General features: G+C 56.0%; 1 protein-coding gene across 2 annotated transcripts in view; it reads right to left on the bottom strand.

Moving 5' to 3' along the window:
- The window catches only part of SLC29A3 (solute carrier family 29 member 3), a 42976-nt gene that overhangs the window by 10402 nt on the left and 11493 nt on the right, over positions 1–21081 (bottom strand). For both annotated transcript variants that reach the window (XM_040485288.1, XM_040485287.1), the window contains exons 3-4: positions 7617–7699; positions 98–324 (exon numbers count right to left, since the gene is read on the bottom strand). In XM_040485288.1, coding sequence (XP_040341222.1) covers positions 98–324; positions 7617–7699 — 310 coding nt within the window. The remainder of the gene's footprint in view (positions 1–97; positions 325–7616; positions 7700–21081) is intronic.

Below are 21081 nucleotides of genomic sequence, written 5' to 3'. Positions count from 1 at the left end.
GTCTTCAGTAGCACTGTCTTCGGCATGACTGGCTCCCCACCACCGCGTGACTCCCAGGGGGCCCGACCTCGTCCGATGCCCGGAGCCCAGCTCTCACCTGATATCAGCGCCTGGGAATTCCTCATGGGGAAGGAGCCAGTCATGCCGAAGACAGTGCTACTGAAGACCGTGGACGTGCCGCTGAGGATTGCCATGCAGACAATGGTGACAGCAAAGAAGCCACTGGTCCAGGACGAGGTGTCCACCTTCACTAGCACGGTCATCAGCAAGAAGACGGCCAGCATGACGGTCAATGAGGCCAACACACGGACACGAATCGGAACCCTGGAGTGGGGATGCCAGAAGCGGTCAGAGATCCCCTCGGGGCCTCCCACGCCAGACCAGGGTTGGCGAAGGTTCTCAAGGGAAGCAGGTGAGCTCAGTGGCTGGGACGGCCCACTCTGCAGCCTGGAGGCCTGGGCCTGAATCCTGCCTTTCTGGCTCACTGGCTTGTGGCCTTGGGTCAGTGACTCAATTGCTCAGGTTTTGGCCTCTGCGTCTGCATAGCAGGGAGGAGAACGGATCCACCCGAAGGGAGGCTCTGCAGAGGGGAGGGTGCAGAGTTCAAGGGCAAGTATCAGCTCAGGGAAGATGCTCCTTGTCATCTTGCTTCTTTTCATCTTGCTGTGAGGTCCAAGGACAGGAGGACATGGGGGCTCTCGAGGCAAGTCCCCGCTCCCCCACCACAGGGCTGAGCCCCCACCGGCTCTGTCTAATGTTTCCACGGAGCAACCACCCTCTGGGCTTCCCTCTCCCAGAACTTAGCAGCGGGGGGGGGGGGGGGGGGGGGGGGAAGGGCAGAAAAATCATCATCCTCATACAGCAATCACCCAGCGAGTACTTAATTTGTGCTAAGTACTCTTCGAAATGTTTTCTATGTGCTGGCTTGCTGAATCACGCCAGCCCCATAAGACAGGCTCTCTCTCCTCTCCTGCACAGACAGGGAAGGAAACTGAGGTCAGAGGTGCTGAAGAACTTGCTCCGCGTCACTGGGCTGAGACCCCAGGAGGTCTGGCTCTAGTCTGCGCTCTCAGAATGACACTCTACCGCGTCCCCGGAAGGAAGGAAATACGGGTGGTCCAGAACTGAAGGATTCTCCTGGGATGGTCTCGGTTGTCACGGGCAGCCACTGATGCCAGGCTACTGCACCCAGGGCGGACCCCCAACTGAGTAGGGTATACACTCCTCCCAGCCCCCATCTGCCCAGACACTGCCCTGAAGGGAGAAGCAGAGAAGGCTGGCTCTCTAAGAAACTGCACATTTTTATTCCAGGGAGTATATCATCTAAAGGGGCTGTTTAAATCATCAGATTAGACTAAGCTTTAAGCCGGATTGGATGTTTGCTTAATTTTCCCGCTAACCAGTGGGTGAGGGCTGGGAGAAAAGCCAGATTAGTTATACACGGGTATTTTTTTTTTTTAATAAAAAAGAAAGACCTGAAAGGTAAAAAGAAAAAAAAATACATATATATGTACATAAATAGGTGTGAAATGATGAGCACGAGAAGCAAGGATTTTTCAAAGTGCTTTTGTGGCCCCAGGCTAACTTGAGTTTTTTCGGATCCTCGTTCTGATCCTCGCTGGAGGGAGAGCAGGTGCTGCCTCTGCTTCGTAAGGGGCAGAGGGGAGCCTGAGAAAGCGAACAGGCAGTTCAAGGTCGCGGCGTGAGTCCGTGGGGAGCGAGGATGAGGACCCGGGTCTGCTGAAGCTCTGTGAACACACCGTCTCTCTGGTGTGTTCATTCCACAAATGTGTGTTGGGCAACTACTGTGTGTCAAGCGCTGTGCTGTGTGGGACAGACACAGGACAGACAAGGGTCAGTGCTCCATCGGGAGGGCCACAGGGCATCCTGGGCACGTCCAAGGGGGCACCAAACCCACCCTGGGTGTCACACAGTCTTTTGGCAGGTGCTAAGCTGGAGTGTAAGGTGTGTCGGGCTGTGAGCACACGCGTCTTGTGAGAGAGAGAGCACGGCACGTTCAGGGAACTGAAGTGGCCTCTGGGTGCAGGTGAGATTGGGGGCAGAGGCCGGAGAGAAGCAGAGACCTATCCTGGAGGGTCTTGCCTCCCTGCTAAGTGCCAAGACTTGATCTCCAGAGTAGGGTATAGAGTTGGAGTGCAGGCTTTGTCTGCCAGCATCCCTTTACCCAAAGAACACTCTTCCTGGGGCGCCTGGGTGGCTCAGTCGGTTGAGCATCCAACTTCGGCTCAGGTCATGATCTCACGGTCTGTGAGTTCGAGCCCCGCGTCGGGCTCTGTGCTGACAGCTCGGAGCCTGGAGCCTGTTCCAGATTCTGTCTCCCTTTCTCTCTGCCCCTCCCCTGCTCACACTCTGTCTCTGTCTCTCGCAAAAATAAATAAACATTAAAAAAAAAAGAAGAACCCTCTTCCTTGTGTGCCAAGTTGTTCTGGAGAGGTGGCCCGCCATATTGTCCACACTGACCCAGCCACAAATGATGATCACCCATGTGATGTGTGGGTCTGGGGTGACTGGAGCGTCCCATGCCACCGGTCGCTGCACTGGGTTAGGCACTGCGTGCGCTAGGCAGGGTCAGCCAGTCCTCCCCAGGACTGAAAGGTGGAGAGAAGCTCACTCTCTGCCATGACCGTGTTGGGGGCTGCTGGTTGCCACCTGGCCGGCTGCACGGAGAGAGATCACATTTGGGATGAAGCCGGGCAGACACACACACAGAGCCCAGGGATGGTGCAAGAGAAGGAGAGCCCTGGGGACGTACACAATCTCTTAGATCCGACAATGTGATCCCTTTTCGGGTCACTACTGTTTATTACCAAGAATGCCAACTAGCACCAAGAGGCACCTCAGGGTTGCTAGCTGGGGAGGAGCATGGTTAGATGCTCCACCACTATGCCCTGCCTCTACCAGGAAGCAGGCTGCAAGTGACAGGTAATTAACACGCCCCAAGAGCAGCTTTCAACCAATGATGGGGAAGTGGGTGGATAAACACCCCCGCTCCCTCCCCCTCAGGTGTGTGCTCCACACTGGCTCCCAGAGTCCCCGGGTCCAGCTGGGTCACTCTCTGTGGGAGCTGGTTTGATAGGCATCCTGTGTTAGCAGCCTTCTCCTTCTATCCCTTTTCTCCATTCTTCTACCTCTACTTCCCAAGTAAACTCCTCTCACTTAAATCCCTGTTCCAGGGGCTGCTCCTGGGGAACCCCAAACCAGGATGCATCTTCCCAGGGTCTGCAGGGGCCTCACCCTGGGCAGGAGCTGATGGGCAGCAGATGGGGCACTTGGGCCCCTGGGGGCCCAGAGAATTGGGTGTAAGTGCACACCAGGTGCCCCGGAGGCTGTGGTCAGGCCTTACCTCTGATGCTTGGGGTAGTTCCACACATTCGGCCTTGTCACACCGTGCCCCCCACCCTCTCCCAGCAACTGGAACTGCCCCAACACCCCAAAGATAAGAGCTAGCAAGGGCACACAGCCTGGTTCAACATAATGTTCCAGTTTACGGTTATAAATGTTAAGGAAATCAAGTGGAGAGAGAGGCTGCGGACCGATGCCAAAAAGCTTTAACATGATCCTTGGGGCAGGAAGAAGGCCCAGGACAGCCTGGGAGACATGAGGAGGACAGTGGCCCATCTTGTTCTCCCACTGGCCCAGGGTGGGCACAGGGCCTGGGAGGCACCGGTGAGCATCTAGTGAATGCACAGGCAGGCAAGGGCTATGGGCAGTGCAAGGAGGCTCTCACGCTGGGCCTAACCCCCCGCCGCTCTCTGCTTCTTAACCCCCTCAGCATAGCAGGGAGACCCCTGGGAGCACTTGCAGCCCTTGAAGCCAGCCTCGGAGAGCGGCCTCTGCCTCTAACCACCTCCTCCCAGACCCGGCCTAAGACGAAGTCCACCCCAGGAATGCTGATGGCACCACGGGAGCTTCTGGGGCCTGCCACAGCAAAGTAATTAGTTGCCCCAACGGGAAGGTTGCTTTGGAGAGAGCTGGGGGGGGGCTTCTCACCCAGCACCCCCGGGGGCGGGCAGCCAAGGGAAGAGTGGGAGACGAGGAGGTAAACGCCAAATTCAGGACAAGAGCAATGCAGTTCCCTGCTCCGCTCTGCTGCCCCCACAGGCCCCTCACCTGCACAGGCTTCCTCCTTGCCTGCGAATTACCTGCCACAGGACCCTTTCTCCTCCTGATCCCTGATCCCTGGGCCCCAGGACCTCAGGGATCTTGCCTGGGGCTATTTTCAATGCCCATAAAGCTTTCTGGCAAGAAGCCCACCCCACAGGCACTAAGGGGGGGGGGCAGGCTGGCTTCACTCTGCTTCTTCCACTTCGGCAGGGAGCGTGGCCCAGGGGACGGCGATGCCGTTAGGATTGTGGGGAAAGTCCAGGCAAATGTTGCCCCGGAGTCCGTGGTTCTGCTCTCGGACGGGGGATAGCCAAGATGACTGCTTCAGCCCCGGGACCCTGGGGCAGGCCACGTTAATATGAGATTCTTTGAGAGGGCTGCCAGCTCCCCACCCCCTTGCTCATGAGGGCTCAGCACCCCAGGGGACTGATTTCTTCATAAGTCTCTCAAATGTAAATCCTCCTCATAAGTATTTATGATGCTGCAGATTTAACATAATAAAACACTTGGAGATTATGGATGAGCCAGTCAGAGAAAGCCAGGGTTCTCCAGGAGGGGAAAAAAGGAGACATTTCAATCTCGCACATTAAATAAAAAACAGCTTAGCCCCAAACCATCTTCCCACAACCCAGAAACAGACGGAGGCCTGCGAGCATTCCCCACACTGTCCTCGCCCTTCTGCCGGAGGCAGGAGAGGGACAAGGGCAGGTCCTGGGGTGGGCTGGACCTTCTGGAGGGTGCCCTGTAACGCCAAGCCTTCAGAGCCAGCTCCCTGCCTGACCTCGGGAGGGTGGCTGCCTTGGCCATCCACTGTCCCCGCTACAGACAGACCTAGACCTTCTTCACCACCTCCTTCCTTCCGGGTCTGCGGTGCATCTCTGGCTGTAGGGAGGGGCCGGCAAACTAGGAGGCAAGTGGTCCAGGGGTTCCAGGTACAGGTGGAGGGCGAGAAGGGTCCCAGTTCTCATCTGGCTTCACCCTGCTAATGGCCACGTGACCTCCGTGAGCCTGCTTCCCATCTATAAAACGAGGTAACAAGTTTCCAGCTCTCGGACTGTTGTAAGGATTAAAGGAGATAATGCTCGGGGCGCCTGGGCGACTCAGTCGGTTGAGCATCTGACTTCGGCTCAGGTCACGATCTCACAGTTTGTGGGTTTGAGCCGCACGTCGGGCTCTGTGCTGACAGCTCAGAGCCTGGAGCCCGCTTCGGATTCTGTGTCTCCCTCTCTCTCTGCCTCTCCCTGCTTGCACTCTGTCTCTGTCTCTCAAAGTTGAATACAAGTTAAAAAAAAAAAAAAAAGTGCTAACTCCTCTTATTAGAGATTACTCTCCTAGATCCCTGTCACTGCTGGCCCCTGATACCACTGCTGACCCCTGTCCCAGGCTGGCTTCTGGCCTGCTAGACCTCATGACCACAGAGGAGGCACTCCCAGGTACGATGCCAGCTTGGGCCACCCCTTACTGGTCCTGTGGTCTTGGGTACATCTCTTGACTTTCACCTGAAAAGTGGCTAATGTCATGGCCTCCCTCCCGGGTCGCTGTGTGTCACCAGGTGTCAACCCTTTGTTATAGTTCAGACAATGACTCCAGATCTGTCACTTGTACGAGCCTGGGCTATCCCTGCTGGACAAAACCGCATCCTTAGGGCCAGCCAGGCGAGTGGACAGAGAGGATCACGAGAGTCCTGAAAAGGAGGGAGTAGTGAGAGACCCAGGGGCTCTCCACCACGGCTGTCACCCCCTCTACATCCTCCTCCTCCCTTTGTGTCCCCTTCCTTTCTTCCTGCTTTCCCTCCTGTGAGCCTCTGCCAAAGACACAGCTCTTCCCTCCAGGGGCTGGCAATGCTGCGGGGACACGTGGCCCTGCTCTGAGCTCCATTCCTCTCCCTCCTCCTGGAAGCGGGGCGGGGGGGGGGTCCTCTGGAGGCGGCACCCCACCTTTGAGGACACTGAGGGTAGCCCTGTGCACCAGGGGAAGGCACAAGGAGGCAGGTTAAGGGTCAGCTGGTTTATGATTGGGGTCGCAAAGCCCTCAGGCCATCTGGACCCCATTCTGCTTCTCGCTCTTACAGCCTGCACCTTGGTTGCAAAATGGGTGCAAATCCTCTCACTTTCCTTCTCTTGACAGGCGGGTCCGTGTCCCCTTGAAACCAAGTGGGCTTGGTGAGTGCCTTGACCGGCTGAGTTCAGCGTCAGTGCCACCATGAGGCTACAGAGACCTTGTAGCTTCTGCCTTGCTCTCTTGGAGCACCTGCTCTTTAGCCACACCATGAAAAATCCTCCTGCCTGAGGCCAACTTGCAAGAGACCACGGGAGGGGAGGGGAGGGGAGGGGAAGGGAGGGGAGGGGAGGCGAGGCGAGAGGAGAAGGAGACAGGGGCCGGCGAAGGCCCAGCAGCTCCAGCCCAGCTGTCTGCAACCACATGAGAGACACAAAGCCAGAGCTCCCAACTGAGCCTGATGACTCCCAGATCCTGAGCGATACTAACCACTGTTACGGTCTTAAATCACGGTGCTTCGGGGTCATTTTAGCGCAATGACAGGGGATTGGAACAGCCCCATAGCTTATGTTTGGAGAGACCGGTCTATCCAGGCTTAGCACACGTGAGGCACAGGTGCTGCCCTCTCATCACCAATCAATCGCAGCACACTCCCTGCGGCCGGACCTGCCTCAGCGTCCTGTTCCACCCGAGATCCAGGCAGTCACGATAGATGTGGCTGCACTGAATGAAACTGATTGGCCATCGGTGAGCTAAGGTTTCAGTAGGCTGTGCCCAGAGAAGCCCAGGTCTCTGGTGGTAACTCAGGGGCAACGTAGGCAGAGTAGCTAGGGCTGTTGCTCTTGTGAACCTAAATGACAGTGGATGGCAATAGTCCCCCAGTGGGACTAAAGGCCATGCTAACTTGCCTGGCTACTTCCTAAATCAGTCCTTCCTCCACAGCTCTCTCCCGGCCCCCACTCTAACACAGTGTCAGACGTTCCCCACTGACCCTCTGCGAGTGGTCAACACGTGAGCCGGTGACCCATTCCCCCAGAGCGAGAGCCAGGGTTGGGGGGTGCCAGCCTCTCAACTTCCCACGGCTCTCAGAAATGCTTGGGAAACCAGCCTCCCTTGTTCCCCAGCCCCTCCCAACCCCCCGCCGCCATCTACATGCTGTCCTTTGGTTGCTAAGTCTGCGGCCCAGGTAGCTGTTGACAGGCTCCCATGAGAGGGAAAGGAGGAAGACCCACGTCCCCACAGGCCTCCTGCTGGCTGCTGACACCATGCCGCGGCGTGTGGCTGGGAAGTGAAAGACCAGCTCCCCAGCTGGGCATCCCATCGGGAGGTCACGGATCTGACTTCTCCACCGTTACGGAGGAGTGTGGGCTGCCTGCCTCCTACTTAGGCCGCTGCCCTTGAAGCCGGCAGAAAAGCAGCCGCTGTGAACGAAAGGCAAGTGGAGACGCAAGGAGGTGAGGGTCAGGGGCTGGCAGAGAAAGGAAGTGGCCTACCTGTTGACGAGCAGGAAGTTCGCCATGAGGCACAGCACGGAGGAAACGGTGGAGGCAACGGTCAGGTAGCTCTCAAAGTAGTTCTGCAAGCACAGAAGTGAGGAGGCTGCTGATGTCACCTGGGAGGGACGGGAGGGCCCCACTCGAGAGCGGAGCCAGGGCCCTCCTGGGGGGCTTCTCCCCACTGTCTTCAGATACGACTGATGGATAAGTCTAGCCCAAGACGGCATGGGCCCACCTCTTTACGACCTAGGGCCACTTACTCGGTCACACAACAGACGCCTACATAAGCTGTGCTAAGTGCTGGGGACACAAGTTAGGATAAGACATTGTCCCTGCCCTCAGGCCGCCCAGTGCTCTGCAGCCCACACTCCCACCTATTCTTTTTTTGTTTTCCACTCCCACCTATTCTACGTGTCCATCCACAGGGGAGGCAATGGGGACAGGACTCAATTGTGAGCACGTATACACGGAAAGACTGTGCCCCACCGGCCTTCTTTGCCCACTGCCAAATTTCAGTTACCCAAATGCGTGTTGTGACCCAGCCACATTCTCATGTTCCTGCAACCAAGTCAGGCCTCTGAGAAATACACCAACCCTGGGGTGCCTGGGTGGCTCAGTCGGTTAAGCGTCGGACTCTTGACTTAGGTTCAGGTCATCATCTCACAGTCGTGGGATCGAGCCCTGCATCGGGCTCCTTGCTAAGCACGCTCTCTGTCGGTCTCTCTCAAAATAAACATTAAAAAGTTAGTTAAAAAAAAAAAAAAAAAAAAAAAGACATACACCAAGACTGATCCCTGTAGGGAAACTTTGTTCCAACTCTGGATTTGCTTCCTCAATAGAGCTGCTATCCAAGGTCAAAGCCATTTTGGAAAATGGCTCCTAGACTGGCCAAGATGAGGACAAAGGGCATTTTTCTAGAAGCAGTTCTGGGTTATTCTAGACGAACTGTACATGAGACCACACGACAAAGAAATCCTGATTATGAAAGCTGTAGGGCAACTGTGTGTGTGTGTGTGTGTGTGTGTGTGTGTGTGTGTTTAACTTTTTTTTAAGTTTACTCATTTATTTTGAGAGAGAGGGAGAGCGAGAATGAGCACGAGTGGGGTAGGGGCAGAGAGAGGGAGGTAGAGAGAACTCCAAGCAGGCTCCACGCTATCAGCACAGAACCTGACTCGGGGCTTAAACTCATGAACTATGAGATCACAACCTGAGCCGAGATCACGAGTCGGACACTTAACTGACTGAGCCACTTAGGCACCCCAACTGTAAGCGTTTTTCGAAACTCAGAGAACTGTCCACTCATCAGAGTAGATTTTACTGTGTATCTGGTATCTCTCAATATACCTGTCTTAAAAAAAAATTAGAAAAGGCTGACAGATCTTGGCTTTGGTTGTTGTATGTTCCACCACGAACCCCAGGTTGGTAATGATCATGGGTTCTGAACCGTGGTAATAGATTACACGTGTTAAGCGTTTACTGTGTGCCAAATACAAGGGCTTTATATGAAGTATATTGTTTACTCTACAAAATTAAAAAGAAGCTGTGAGTATTCTACTCTGGAAAGCTCACCAGATTGACTTCACTGAGGAAATATTTTGAGTTATAAATGTGCCAAGCACAAAGGACAATGTGTGCAAAAGCTCGCCAACGTGCAAAGAAGTGTGGCGACTGTAGGGATCACTACGGAGAATGAGACATGCTTCTTGCCCGTTAAGAACGAAGCATCCCACTGGGAGTGTCGGATAGAATGTGAAGGTATTTTCATCTCCAAACACCACAGGAAGAGATGTCAGAATTCTGTGGGGGTTTTTTTGCCAAGTCAGAGGTAGGAGCAGTGTGTTCTATAAGGGGTTCCGGGTGGGGGGAGTGGGACCGGGAAGGCGGATCACGAGAGAGAATGGGAACGAGTACCAGTTTGGGGAAAGGTCCCCGCAGCGCTGGGAACGGAGTCAAACCTTGAAAGAGAGGGTCAGATCTGTCCTTTCTGGGGGAGTCTGACTGCAGCGTGGAGTGCAAGAAGGAAAGATATCATAACGAGCTGCTCCTGGTCTGCAACGGATTGTTCCACGGTCGCTTTTTAAGCCTGCAGAGTGCTTTGCGGTCTTTGAAATCTGCACCCTGAATATCAGGTTGTGGTGGCCTTGCAATTAAAATGATAATCACAGCTAGTGCGGTCCATCAACCATGAGCCTTAGAAATAGCCTTCCTCCTTTGAGGTGCTACCTCATTGTTCCTGCCCTGATGGGCTCGGTAGAGCCTGGACTGGTCCGAGGCACTCAGTCAATTACGTCTTGACACAGTGGCTGAGCCTACGTGAGGCCAGGCAGGTGGCAGGCGGGGAACCATGGAGAAAGGCCCCGAGGAAGAGACAGCTGCAGGTGGGGGCCAAGCCTGCCCCAAATCCGAGCCCCCGGCGAGGCTCCCTTTACTCAGTGGCTGCTCGCTCCGTGGCCAGTCTACAAACGGCCATCACATGGGATGCAGAGTCTCTGTCTTTGTTTTTTCAAGCAAGCTCAGGTTCCCTGAACATTTTAGGAACGGGGATTTTCTAGGTAATTGAATGTTCTGGTTTGTTGATATTTAAGCAGAAAATTATCCTTCTAATGTTGGAGAGGGTTTTAAATATTGACACCCGAGGTGGGCTTGTGACTCCCTTTCTGTTGACAGAGCTCCTTTTCTCTGCTTCACGAAGAGCACACAGAAGGGGCAGAATGGACTTGACCCTGGGCCATTTTTCTACTGGTACAGATTGGGGACTGCAGATGGTTATGTGGGTTGACTCAGCATACCCCAGGGAGCTGTTTTTTTTTTTTTTTTTAAACTTAGTTCCTGATATAAACATGTGGGGGGGGGGGGGGGGGGTGTTACTTACTTGCTGCTTTTGCCTGTGAATAGAGTTCTAGCCAAATGAGGTGTGGTGGGCAGACCCTCCCGATGGTCCCCACAGTCCCAGCCTCCTGTGTTCACACCCTTGTACGTGATCCCCTCTGCTAAGTGTGGGTGGGACCTGTGACTTGCTTCTGACCAAGCAAGGGGCCGACATCTGTGATCGTGTGTATGGGGGTATGTTACACGACATGGTAGCACCTGTCTCGTTGGACTCCTTTCTTCTCTCCCTTGATGGCTTAGAGGGCACAAGTGGCCATGCTGGGGAACCCCATGTGGCAAGAACTGCAGGTGACCCCCAGTTGCTCAGAGAGGCTTCTGGCCAACACCCAGCAAGGAACTGAAGCTCTGAGTCCTACCACAACAGCAAGGAATCGCATTCTGCCAACAATCCAGGTAAGCCTGGAAGTGATCCTTCTCCAGCCGGGCCTCCAGCGAGACCACAACCCTGGTGACCCCCTTGATGGCGGCCGTGTGAGACCCGGAGCCGAGGGCTGTGCCCCGCCCCCGGACCACAGATACCGTGGGGTGATAAATGCGTTATTTTCAGCCACTAAAGTGTGTAGTATTTCGTTACACAGCAATAGATTCCTAATTAAAGAGGGCTTTAGACAGCTGAGGTCCTGCTATCGGGGTTTTCCTGAATATCGCCAGCTTCTTGTAGTTTATTATTTTTTTTTTTTAATTTTTTTTTCAACGTTTATTTATTTTTGGGACAGAGAGAGACAGCATGAACGGGCGAGGGGCAGAGAGAGAGGGAGACACAGAATTGGAAACAGGCTCCAGGCTCTGAGCCATCAGCCCAGAGCCCGACGCGGGGCTCGAACTCACGGACCGCGAGATCGTGACCTGGCTGAAGTCGGACGCTTAACCGACTGCGCCACCCAGGCGCCCCAGCTTCTTGTAGTTTAAACTCAGCGTCTCATCAGAAACAGGGACAGCTGAGCATGATCTTGCCAGACACGAAGACCAATATGTCTGCCCACGAGGGGGACAAAGGTTATGCTTGCTGAGGTCCTTGTCAAATCCTCTGAAATTAGGATCCTTTTTGCGGGTGGCGTGCACGGATTCCAAGAAACAGGACTCAGTTCATGGGCCACCAGCAGATCTGCTCACCTTGCCTGGCTCTCAGGACATCTGCCTCGCTACCTGACCTCCCGGTCATAAAGCCACTGTCACTGCTGCCCCCAGAGAAGGAGCTGGCTGCGGAGGAGAGATCCCTGTGCCCGGGGCCCTGGCCAGGCTGCGTCCCAGAGGCTCTTGCTCCCCGGGTGACAATGAGAAGGGTCAGGTGACACTCCCCGAAGTCGAGGAAGGGGAAGCCCCGCGAGGCAGGCTGTGCCCAGTGAGAGGCAGGAAATGGAAAGGAGACAAGAGATAAACTTCTTGACTTTCATCTCCCCCAACCAACTGTTCAAAAATGCGGTGGCCCCACGTGGCTTCTCTGGATGTGTGCTGGGCGCCTGAGCAGCCAGCTGTGTTTCGTCGCAAAGCTGTGGCCAGCCCAATAATGCTGCGGCCTGCGTTTTCTCTCTCTCATCTCTGCCTCACTTCCCTTTTCCCTCACTCTTGCTTCCCTAGAACTGCACACCCTGAGATGGCATTCGCATGGAACGTGTGGCCTTGGGCTCCTTTCTAAGAAGCATCCCCCGGTGAAGGCCCTCCTTCCCATCCTGGATGATGCCCTTTGCAGGCTCGCAGCTGGCATTTCCCTCCTGGGTTCATCTCGTTTTCTTGGGCCACCGTCTCCTATTTTACCCCAGGAAATGCAAAAACGTTTGAATAGTGGTTCAAAAACATTGGTAACAGGCCTGCCCCCTCCAAAGCAACCTGTCCTCTCCATCCCATGGGGCAATCTTATGTCATGCGATGTCTGGGGATGGTTCATGCCATAGTTCGCCTGCACTTGGGACTGATTCCTAAGAGCTGTCTCAAAAGGCTCTGTTATTTATCACACCAGGTGCCCCCCAACATGACTGACGAACGTGACCACGAACAGGGTGAACCCAAAGACCCCAACGCCCAGCTCCAGCCATGCAGGAGTGCAGGAATGAGGAGAACACTGGGGCAGTGGCACCAGGCCACCTCGGGTGACAGCGGAGGCTATGCTTTCCACACCCACAGGAGGCACCAGTCCTGAAGCTATGATATAAATGAAGCTCTTCATAGTTGTGCAACATGGCAGCCTTGTTTTTGTTTTTTGTTTTTCAAATGTTTGCTTATTTTTGAGAGAGAGCGAGTGAGCACGAGTGGGGGAGGGGCAGAGAGAGAGAGGGAAACAGAATCCGAAGCAGGCTCCAGGCCCTGAGCTGTCAACACAGAGCCCAATGTGAGGCTCGAACTCATGACCCATGAAGTCCGAAGTCCGACCCTTAACTGACTGAGCCACCCAGGGGCCCCACGGCATCCCTGTTTATAGGTTTCCATGGAAAACCCAAGTCCTAAGGAGATCGGTCTAGGGCTCACGTTACTGCAGGCAGAAAACTGATTCAGCAAGAAGGCAGGGCCGGAAGGTGGGTGGATGCAGCAGGGCGGGGCGTGATGAGAAGACAAGGCCTCTCCAAGCCGTCAGGAGACCCAGAGGCAAATCCCACGGGCCCTCAGCCCGGCCGGGTGGCCACTGTTGATCAGATTAACAACCCCTTCCCTTGTTTACCAAAGATGTAGCCACCCCTGTGTGCCCCGCACTGTGCTGGTGGCTTGGTGTGTAAGAGAGAAAAGACAGGGTGCCTGATGCCCTCTGGGAACATGTGGCCTGGCACGATCCTATAGCTTGAGCACAGTGGACACGAGATGTGGTGGGAGGACAGAAAGAGGGGCCGGAGGGCTTCCCACAGGAGGCCCTCTCAGACTGTAGCCTGAAAGACCGGGGGAAGTGTGCCAGACAGAGGGGGGAGGAGGGGCTGCTGGTGGAGGGATGGCACTCCAAGAGGAGGGAACAGCATGTGCAAAGGCATGGAGGGATGCTTCCTCGCCACTCACGAAGTCCCTTTGTTGGAACGGACTTCCTGGGCATTGACAGGAATCTGCTGAACTGAGACAAAACCATTGAATCCAAACACGCTGGGAGAGGCAGGAATGTAACCAGGGCACGCCATGCCCTCCCCCCTTTCAGGGTGCTCAGGGAGTGGCCCCATCCGCCACCATTCTGAATTCGCCAAGCCCGTGGGAGGCGAGGCCCAGCTGAGGAAGAAAGAGTATCTTTCTTGTTGTGTATCTAACCTAAACTCCCCGCCCTCAACCATCTCCCTGCATGCTGCAGTTACCTGGGGGCTCGGGGTGGGGGGGGGCTCAGCACCCTGGCAGCAGTAACACCAAAAGTCATCCTTGGCACTGGTCAGGCAACCCAAGTAGCAACACGGAACCCCTGCGGAGCACCAGGTAACTGCCAAGTGATCAAAAGCGCTCACACGTGGCCTGCACGGACCCCAGGCCCTTTGCTCTTGACACAGCTTGTAAGAGCAAGGCAGCGCTGATGTGCTTCCATTTTACAGCTACGGAGCCAGAGACCCACAGAGGGGATCACCTGCACAGAGGCGCCTACCTGGCGAGTGGCAGATCTCCTGATGCAGGCAGGGCAGGGGTGGGGTGGGGGGGATATTTCGCCACTCTAGCTGCGGCCGCCTGCCTCGCAGACGTCCCCGGGACTGAGGCATGCCACCGGGCCGCCCCAGTGGCCGGCGTGGGCAGCCCATGCGTCTTCCCGGCAGTGAGCAGGGACCAGCTCGTGGAAGTTGAGGTGCCACCAGGGAGGCATCGGCTCTCTGCCCCAGCCCTTAAACACGGGTGACCTGCCCAAGCCAGCAAACGACGGGGTTTGATTCCTCTCCCCTCTGCGGTTCACTCTCTTCTCCTTAAACCCCAACGGTCCCCTTCCCCAGGGCATTTCCACAGGGCTGTGGCTCTGAGCAGAGTTAAAAGGAAACATTTTCAGAGAAGAGCCGTCACTTCTGTCAGCCACCCGAAATGGATGGCCACGGTCCGCTGAGGAGCACGGACCGTGGTACAGAGGACATAATAGGTGGGAAGAGCCGGGCAGGCTTCCAGCTTCTCTCTTGGTTGTGCAAACTCGGGCAGCACCCGGCGCCCCGGGTTGAGGGGAGGTGGGGTCCCAAACCCAGACCAGGCACGGAGCCTGGCCCCGCGGTGCCAGCTAGGCGTGGGGGAGCCGCTCTGGCCTGGGTGCAGGGCACTCGATCCGCTCGTGATGGAGAGGAGAAACTCATTTTCATCCGTCCCCGCTCCGGCCCAGTTTGCGAACCCCAGGAAAAGGGGAGAGCCGCTCGGCAAACGCAATTTAAAAACCCATCGGAGCCAGCTGGCCAGATGTGAGGCCCATTTTACGACGGGGAACGCTTCCCCCCTCCTCCGCCACGCCGAGAGGCTCCGTGCTAAGCGTCTCTTCTGGAAGAATTTAATTCTGGGCTCCGAGTCCAGGTAAAGAGGTTTCTTCGGGCAGGGAGGCCCCGAAATGAGTCCGTTTATCTCTGGCAGGCCCTGGTTAAGCTGCTTCTCCCCTAAATGCTATTTGGGCACTTTGAAATAAGTGCAGCCAATTAGTCACGAGCTGCGGCAGACTAACTCGGTGCCCGGCCGCCCGGCGGCTCCCAGGCAGCTTCGGGCAGCCCCCACCTCAAGAGCGCAGCGGCAGAGGCAGCTGGCTCCTGCGGGGCGAGAAAAAGCGATTCAGGCCCGGGGGTGGCAGCTCGAGGCAGCAAAGCGTTACCTGGATCACAGGGGCATGAAATTAGCAGCAGCGAGCAGGCTGGAGCCAAGAATAGTTTGCTGCAAACTTGCTGCCTTCGGATGGCCGAGCTCTACGGCCTGGGATGCTGCGGGGAGGCGCCATCGCCCCGGCATCGGCCACGAAGCGAGCCGAGGGCAGGTGTCCCCAAGGGCTGCAGCTGGCCTCCTGCCTCTGGGTTCCTGTGGGGGCACTGGCCCAGGAAAGCTAACGGGGGCGCGGAGGGGCGGGGGTGGGGTGGGGTGGGGCGGGCAGCTGGGCAATGCCAGTTTCAGGGCCCAGAGAGGTGAGGGACCCGGGAGCCCGGATCCACCAAGGCCTGATGGGGTATCCAGGGGCCCAAGGGCAGAACAAAGCTGGGTTAGAATCGGACAGGTAAGGTCCAGAAAGATGCTGGCCAGACAGGCCCAGCCACTCAAAGGACAGACCTGTGTACTCGGTTCCCACATCAGCCCACCGAGGCTCGGCCTCATGGATCACCTCCAGGCCCCGGTTCCTCGGGGCCACTGTAAATCTTGCTCACCCTGGAGGCCCTCCCCAGTCCGCGATCCTTTTTTACACCTCCTCTGGAATCCCCGCCAGGGGACAAGCAGAGCGGCTGAGATTTTCGGGAATGAGCCTCCCTGCCTCCCCCCACCTCTGTTGTAGAGCACACCTTCTCCCCCCCAGCCTCAGCTGACTTCTAGGAAATCTGCACCATGAACACGTGCCTTCCCTGCCTGCATTTTCCGTCTCTCCTTCGCTGCTGGCTCTCCTTCTGATCTAGCTAAGGAAAACAACCTGTGTGATCTCATTGCCTCCAGCCCCAGGTCCCTCTTCCCTTTTGCCACAAACTCCTTAGAAAGGCAGCCTATGCCCCCAATGCTTACCCTTACCCCTCCCAGACTGCTCTGGGGAAAGACTCCTCCAAAGGGGCCTCTTTGCAGCCCACCCATAACCAAGGCGTGGTCAGGCTCCTTATACCATGGGCCACCCCGGCTATAATGGGTTGAATAGCGCCCATGTCTAGCCAGGACCTCAGAATGTGACCTGATTTGGAAAACAGAGTCTTAGTGGATACAATTAGTTAAGATAGGGCCACACGGGACCAGGGTGAGCCCTAAATGCGATGACTGGTGTCCACATAAGCAGGAGAGGGCATTGGGTGCTGAGACACAGCCACGTGAACAGAGCAGAGACCGGAATCGCATGGCCACAAGCCAGGGAGTGCCAAGGAGCCCCCAGGGCCTGGAAGAGGCAAGCGAGATTCTTCCTAGAGTCTTTGGGGGCAAGCATGGCCCTGCTGGCCTCTTTGTTTGGGGCTTCTGGACGCCAGAACTGTGAGAAGCAAATCCTGTGCCCACATCTGAGCGCCTGGTCACGGCAGCCACAGGAGACGGCCACACCTTCCCTCCAGCGCTCTGCACTTGAACTCCCGGGCCACCCCTCCTCCTCCTCTTTCGAGGCAGCTCAGTCCACCTCTGCTCTCTGCCACCAGAGGTGCCTCCCGAGCCGCACGTTGAGTTTCCTCTGTCCCACACTCCTGCCTTGGGACGCTCTTGTCTCCCGGCTTCGAGGAGTCCCAAGCCCCGTGCCTACACCCATCCGTCTCTGCCTCCAGAACAATTTTCACTGAAATTCAACAATTTTCAAATCCCGCCTGGGTGGCCTGCTGAGCCCCGGCTCCAAGCTCTCAAATCACAGGCCTTCAGGCACACCTTCAAGAGGACCCCAAGCCACCTCTCCCGAGGCTCCATTTCTCAGTGGCCCTCCTCAAAGTTTCTCTGCTTTCCTTCACCACCCCAGGTCGATCACTTGTCCCTAGATCCCACATCCCTAGAAAAGGACAGTGGCTTGCACTCCCACCCGCACCCCCGGACTCCCCTCTGCCACCCAGGGCTCCAGGCCCTCCCCCACGTTTCCACCACACCCCCTTGCTCAAGCTTCTCCCTGGGCCTGGCCACCCTCTGCCTCCCCAACTCCAGAGCGACTCTGGCCCTTGTCTGCGTTGCAGGGCTCGGCTACCTCCCCGCGCCTGTATGGAGCCTTGGCCCCCCAGTCCTCCTCAGGCTCCTCAACACACAGTCCCCTCTCCTTGGCCCCCTTCCAGGACACCCTGGGGGCTCCAGTTTGGTTACATGACAGGGCATGTGAGGTGAGGGAGGCAGGGAGGGGAGACTATGGATGGTCTCAGGTAGCAGGCTGAAGAGGGGTGTTTGTCTCAGAAGGAACTAGGGAGCCATGGAAGAAGGCTTCTGCACAGCGCTGATAAGATCCGTGCTGCGCACAACAGGGGTCACCCGGCAGGTGAGGTGGACTGAACTCAGGGGGAGCAGCAGGTAACAATGGCTATGTGTTTATCCATTCACTTCTTCATTCAGGAAACAGCGAAGGCAGATAGAGCCCATTCACTTATTTGACAGTAACGACTGAGCACCTTATGTGTGCCAAAATGTGCTAGAGGCTGAAGATGCCATGAGGTTCTAGTGAGGGAGGCAAGAAAAAGCGTAAACAGCAAATTAAGGGGTGGGGATGGGGGAGACTGTAAGTTATATTAAGTGCAATAAACAGAAAAACCAAGTAAGGGGCTATAATAGAGCCTCGTGGGGGTGCTGATGTTGGCGAGGGTGGTGAGAGACAACCTCTTGAGGGGCGTGATGTTTGGACCCGAGGATAAGCTACGCGAGGGGTGAGGGGACAAGCATTCTGGACAGAGGGAACAGCATCCGGTTGGCCTCAAGGCAGGAGTGAGTTTGGTGTGTTGAAGCAACTGACAAAGCAAGCTGATCCTGGATTACAGGGAGTAAGGGAGAGAAGGGGGAGACCGAGCTGGAGGCAGGGGCGGGGCGGGGCGAACAGGCAGAGGTTGGAGTTTGGATCTTATTCTAAGTGCAGCAGGAAGCCACTGCAGGATCCTAACCAGCTGGGAAACCTGGTCCTGGCACACATTCCCAGAGCCCTCCCCGCACTCTGCTGTTACGAATGCTTACAGCATCCCTCTGAGGGAAGATTCATATTGCAAATGAGGAAACTGAGGCTCAGAGAGGTCAGGCACTCGCCCAAAGTCACACAGCTCCAACCCAGCCCTCTGTCCACAGAGCTTGTGCCCTTACCTGGCGCAGTGGATGGCCTATTTTGTATCTCAAAGAGACCCCCTCTGTAGCCTCCATGGCCATGGAATTGACCTTAGAGGGCCAGCAGCCAGCAAGGCTGAGGCAGGGGTGCTGGCCACGGAGGAGAGAACCGGAGGCACTTGAGACGTTTCGGAAGGTGGAATGAGCAAAACTCGCTGACAGACCGGGTGCGCGAAGACAGAACGAAACAAAGGGGAACCCGGAAGTTTCAGGCTTGACCAACTCGTTGTTAAGTAGAGCACACGGCGGGTCGGGCAGCGGAGACTGTCTGCTCCGGTATCACCCGAGTGTGCCGGTCAAACAATGACCCTGCCGTGAGTCCAAACCCTGAGTGCGGGATCACAGCGCACAATCCTGAGACGAGGGCCCTCCTCCTGGTCCCTCTCCTCGCTGGCCCGGCACCAGCCGGGCCCTCCGCAAACCCTTAGAGATGAGGTCATCATTCTGCACGTATTGGTTGAGCTCAGTAGACATCCTAGGCACGCGGGACTCGGCCCAAGTTCCTGCTTTCATGGAACTGACTGCCTGGTCAAGGAGAGTTGGCAAATGCATGCACAAATAACTAGATGATACGTCAGACAGCGGTCAGCGTTCCAAACAGAACCCAGGCCAGGGTAGGTGCCTCTATAACAGATCTCAGAACACTAGTGGGGAAGACCTGTAAGGGAGCGCCTAGTCCAGGGCTCAGCAATCGGCTGTCCCCAAATCTGCCCGTCTCCAGTTTTGTAAATACTAGAAACCAGTCAGGCCCATTTGTTTATGGATTATCTGTGGTACAGGGCAGAGTAGCTTACAAAAGAGATCACGTGACCCACAAAGCCTCCACTATGTACCATCTGGCCGTTTGCAGAAAAAGCTGGCCAACATCCACCTCGGTTCTTTTTTTATTTTTATTTTTTTAAATTTTTATTTATTTATTTTTTTAATGTTTATTTTCTGAGAGAGAGAAAGTGCGAGCAGGGGAGGGACAAAGAGGGGGAGACACAGAATCCAGAGCAGACTCCAGGCTCCGAGCTGTCGGCACAGAGCCCGACGTGGGGCTCGAACTCACAAACCTTGGCATCATGACCTGAGCCCAAGTCAGACACTCAACCAACTGAGCCACCCAGGTGCCCCCCACCTGGTTTCTTAAGTAAGGAAACAGAGCCCTAAGTCACCCAGCAAATTTGAAACAGCATAAGAAACCAAACCAGCTCTCCTCGACCTCAGGTCTTTCTACCGCTGGAGGGGAGCGTTACTTCTGCCAAGCCTTCCACCCCACCCCTCCACCAAAGCTCTCCCAAGCTCTCCAACAAGGCAAGCTGGCCTCTGATTTTCATCCTTTCTGTTCGCCTACCCGCCCTTCAGGCTGAAACCTCAGGAGGCAGAGAAAGGACTCAGAACCAGCTAGAGGGAAGGGCCAGAGACACAGTGAGGCTCGTCAATCCACGTGCAAGCGATCCTGACCTCTGAGGGGTGAGAGCTGACTCGGGGCTCGGTCACTGCTGATGTTCCAGCCGGCCTGTCCTTCCTCTTCTGCAGCCTGACCACGTGGCCAGGGCAAGGAGGAAGAGGAGGAGGAGGAGGAGGAGGAGGAGGAAGAAGAGGAAGAGGAGGAGGAGGAGGAGGAGGAGGAGGAGGAGGAGGAGGAGGAGAAGGCCTTCCAAGAAGACACCCCATCTACCCACACAGCCCTCTTCTCATCAGGCCCCTTCTGCAGTCCCCCGAGGACCGACATGCCTCAGTGTCCCAGGACTGACAGCGGGGCAGAGGGACCAGGCATACGGCATGTGGGGGTGCTCTAGCTGTTCTCCATAGAAGGAAACCCAGGACAACCACCGGGCAGAGGAAGAAGAGGGAGCCCTGAGTAGACCCAGCCAGCACCTGACATGTGTGCAGGGAGATGGAAACCACGGACGCTCAGGCCTCAGGTGTGTGCACAAACAACAAACACAGAGGACCCCCCGAGAGGCCAGCCGGGACCCTCCAGCCCTCGCTGCCTCCAGAGACCCCTTCCAGATGATGATCCCCGTAACGAAGGCACCAGGCAAAGACTGTGGTCTGGCTCCGCTCTCAGGATACACACGATGATCAATCAAGTTAAGGAGACACTTGAGCACTTAAGGCCCAGGCCATGTTCTAATTTGTCGAGGAAATCGCCTCTGGATTCCAAGGACGAGTGCGGGAGGAAATAAAATCGAAGGCGGAGGGGGGGTGGGGAGCGATCGATAGCCCAGGGGGGCCAGGGAGCAAGGCGTGGGTGGGGAGCGGAGGCCGCGAGCACGCTCGGAGAAAATAAAAAGAGTATTTGAGAAGTCGAGGCCACCAAAGGCATGACTGACAGCGTTTCAAGTCGGGCTTTTTCTCTCCCTCTGCAGGACGCAGCGAGAGCTAAAAACAGAAGAAAAAGCCATCACAGGTATATTTATTGGGAATAGCATGCTGGCTGGGCCTGCAGTTAGAATCAGAGGGTGGACAAGGGAATAAAAAAAAATGACTCACGTTTGGTTCTAATTTTTAAAAATGGTTTAGGGCTGCCATCCCACTAGCCAAAGCCACTGGGCGGCTGTGGGGAGGGGCCTGCCCTCTCTGCCCGATGGCCACTCACCCATGCCCTGCACAGGAAGCCCGGAGTCCGTTCCTGTCCTGCGGGAGCCCCAGACTGTCTCGGCCATCTCCCCTTCAGGAGATCAAATCCTGCCTCGATAGACTTTTGGGGGGAAGGAAGGCGTTTCAACAC

Source organism: Herpailurus yagouaroundi, unplaced genomic scaffold, assembly GCF_014898765.1.
Source record: "Herpailurus yagouaroundi ecotype Mexico unplaced genomic scaffold, PumYag 163, whole genome shotgun sequence".
Classification (NCBI taxonomy): domain Eukaryota; kingdom Metazoa; phylum Chordata; class Mammalia; order Carnivora; family Felidae; genus Herpailurus; species Herpailurus yagouaroundi.
Note: the sequence above shows the minus strand (reverse complement) of the source record. Positions and strands in the feature narration are given on the sequence as shown.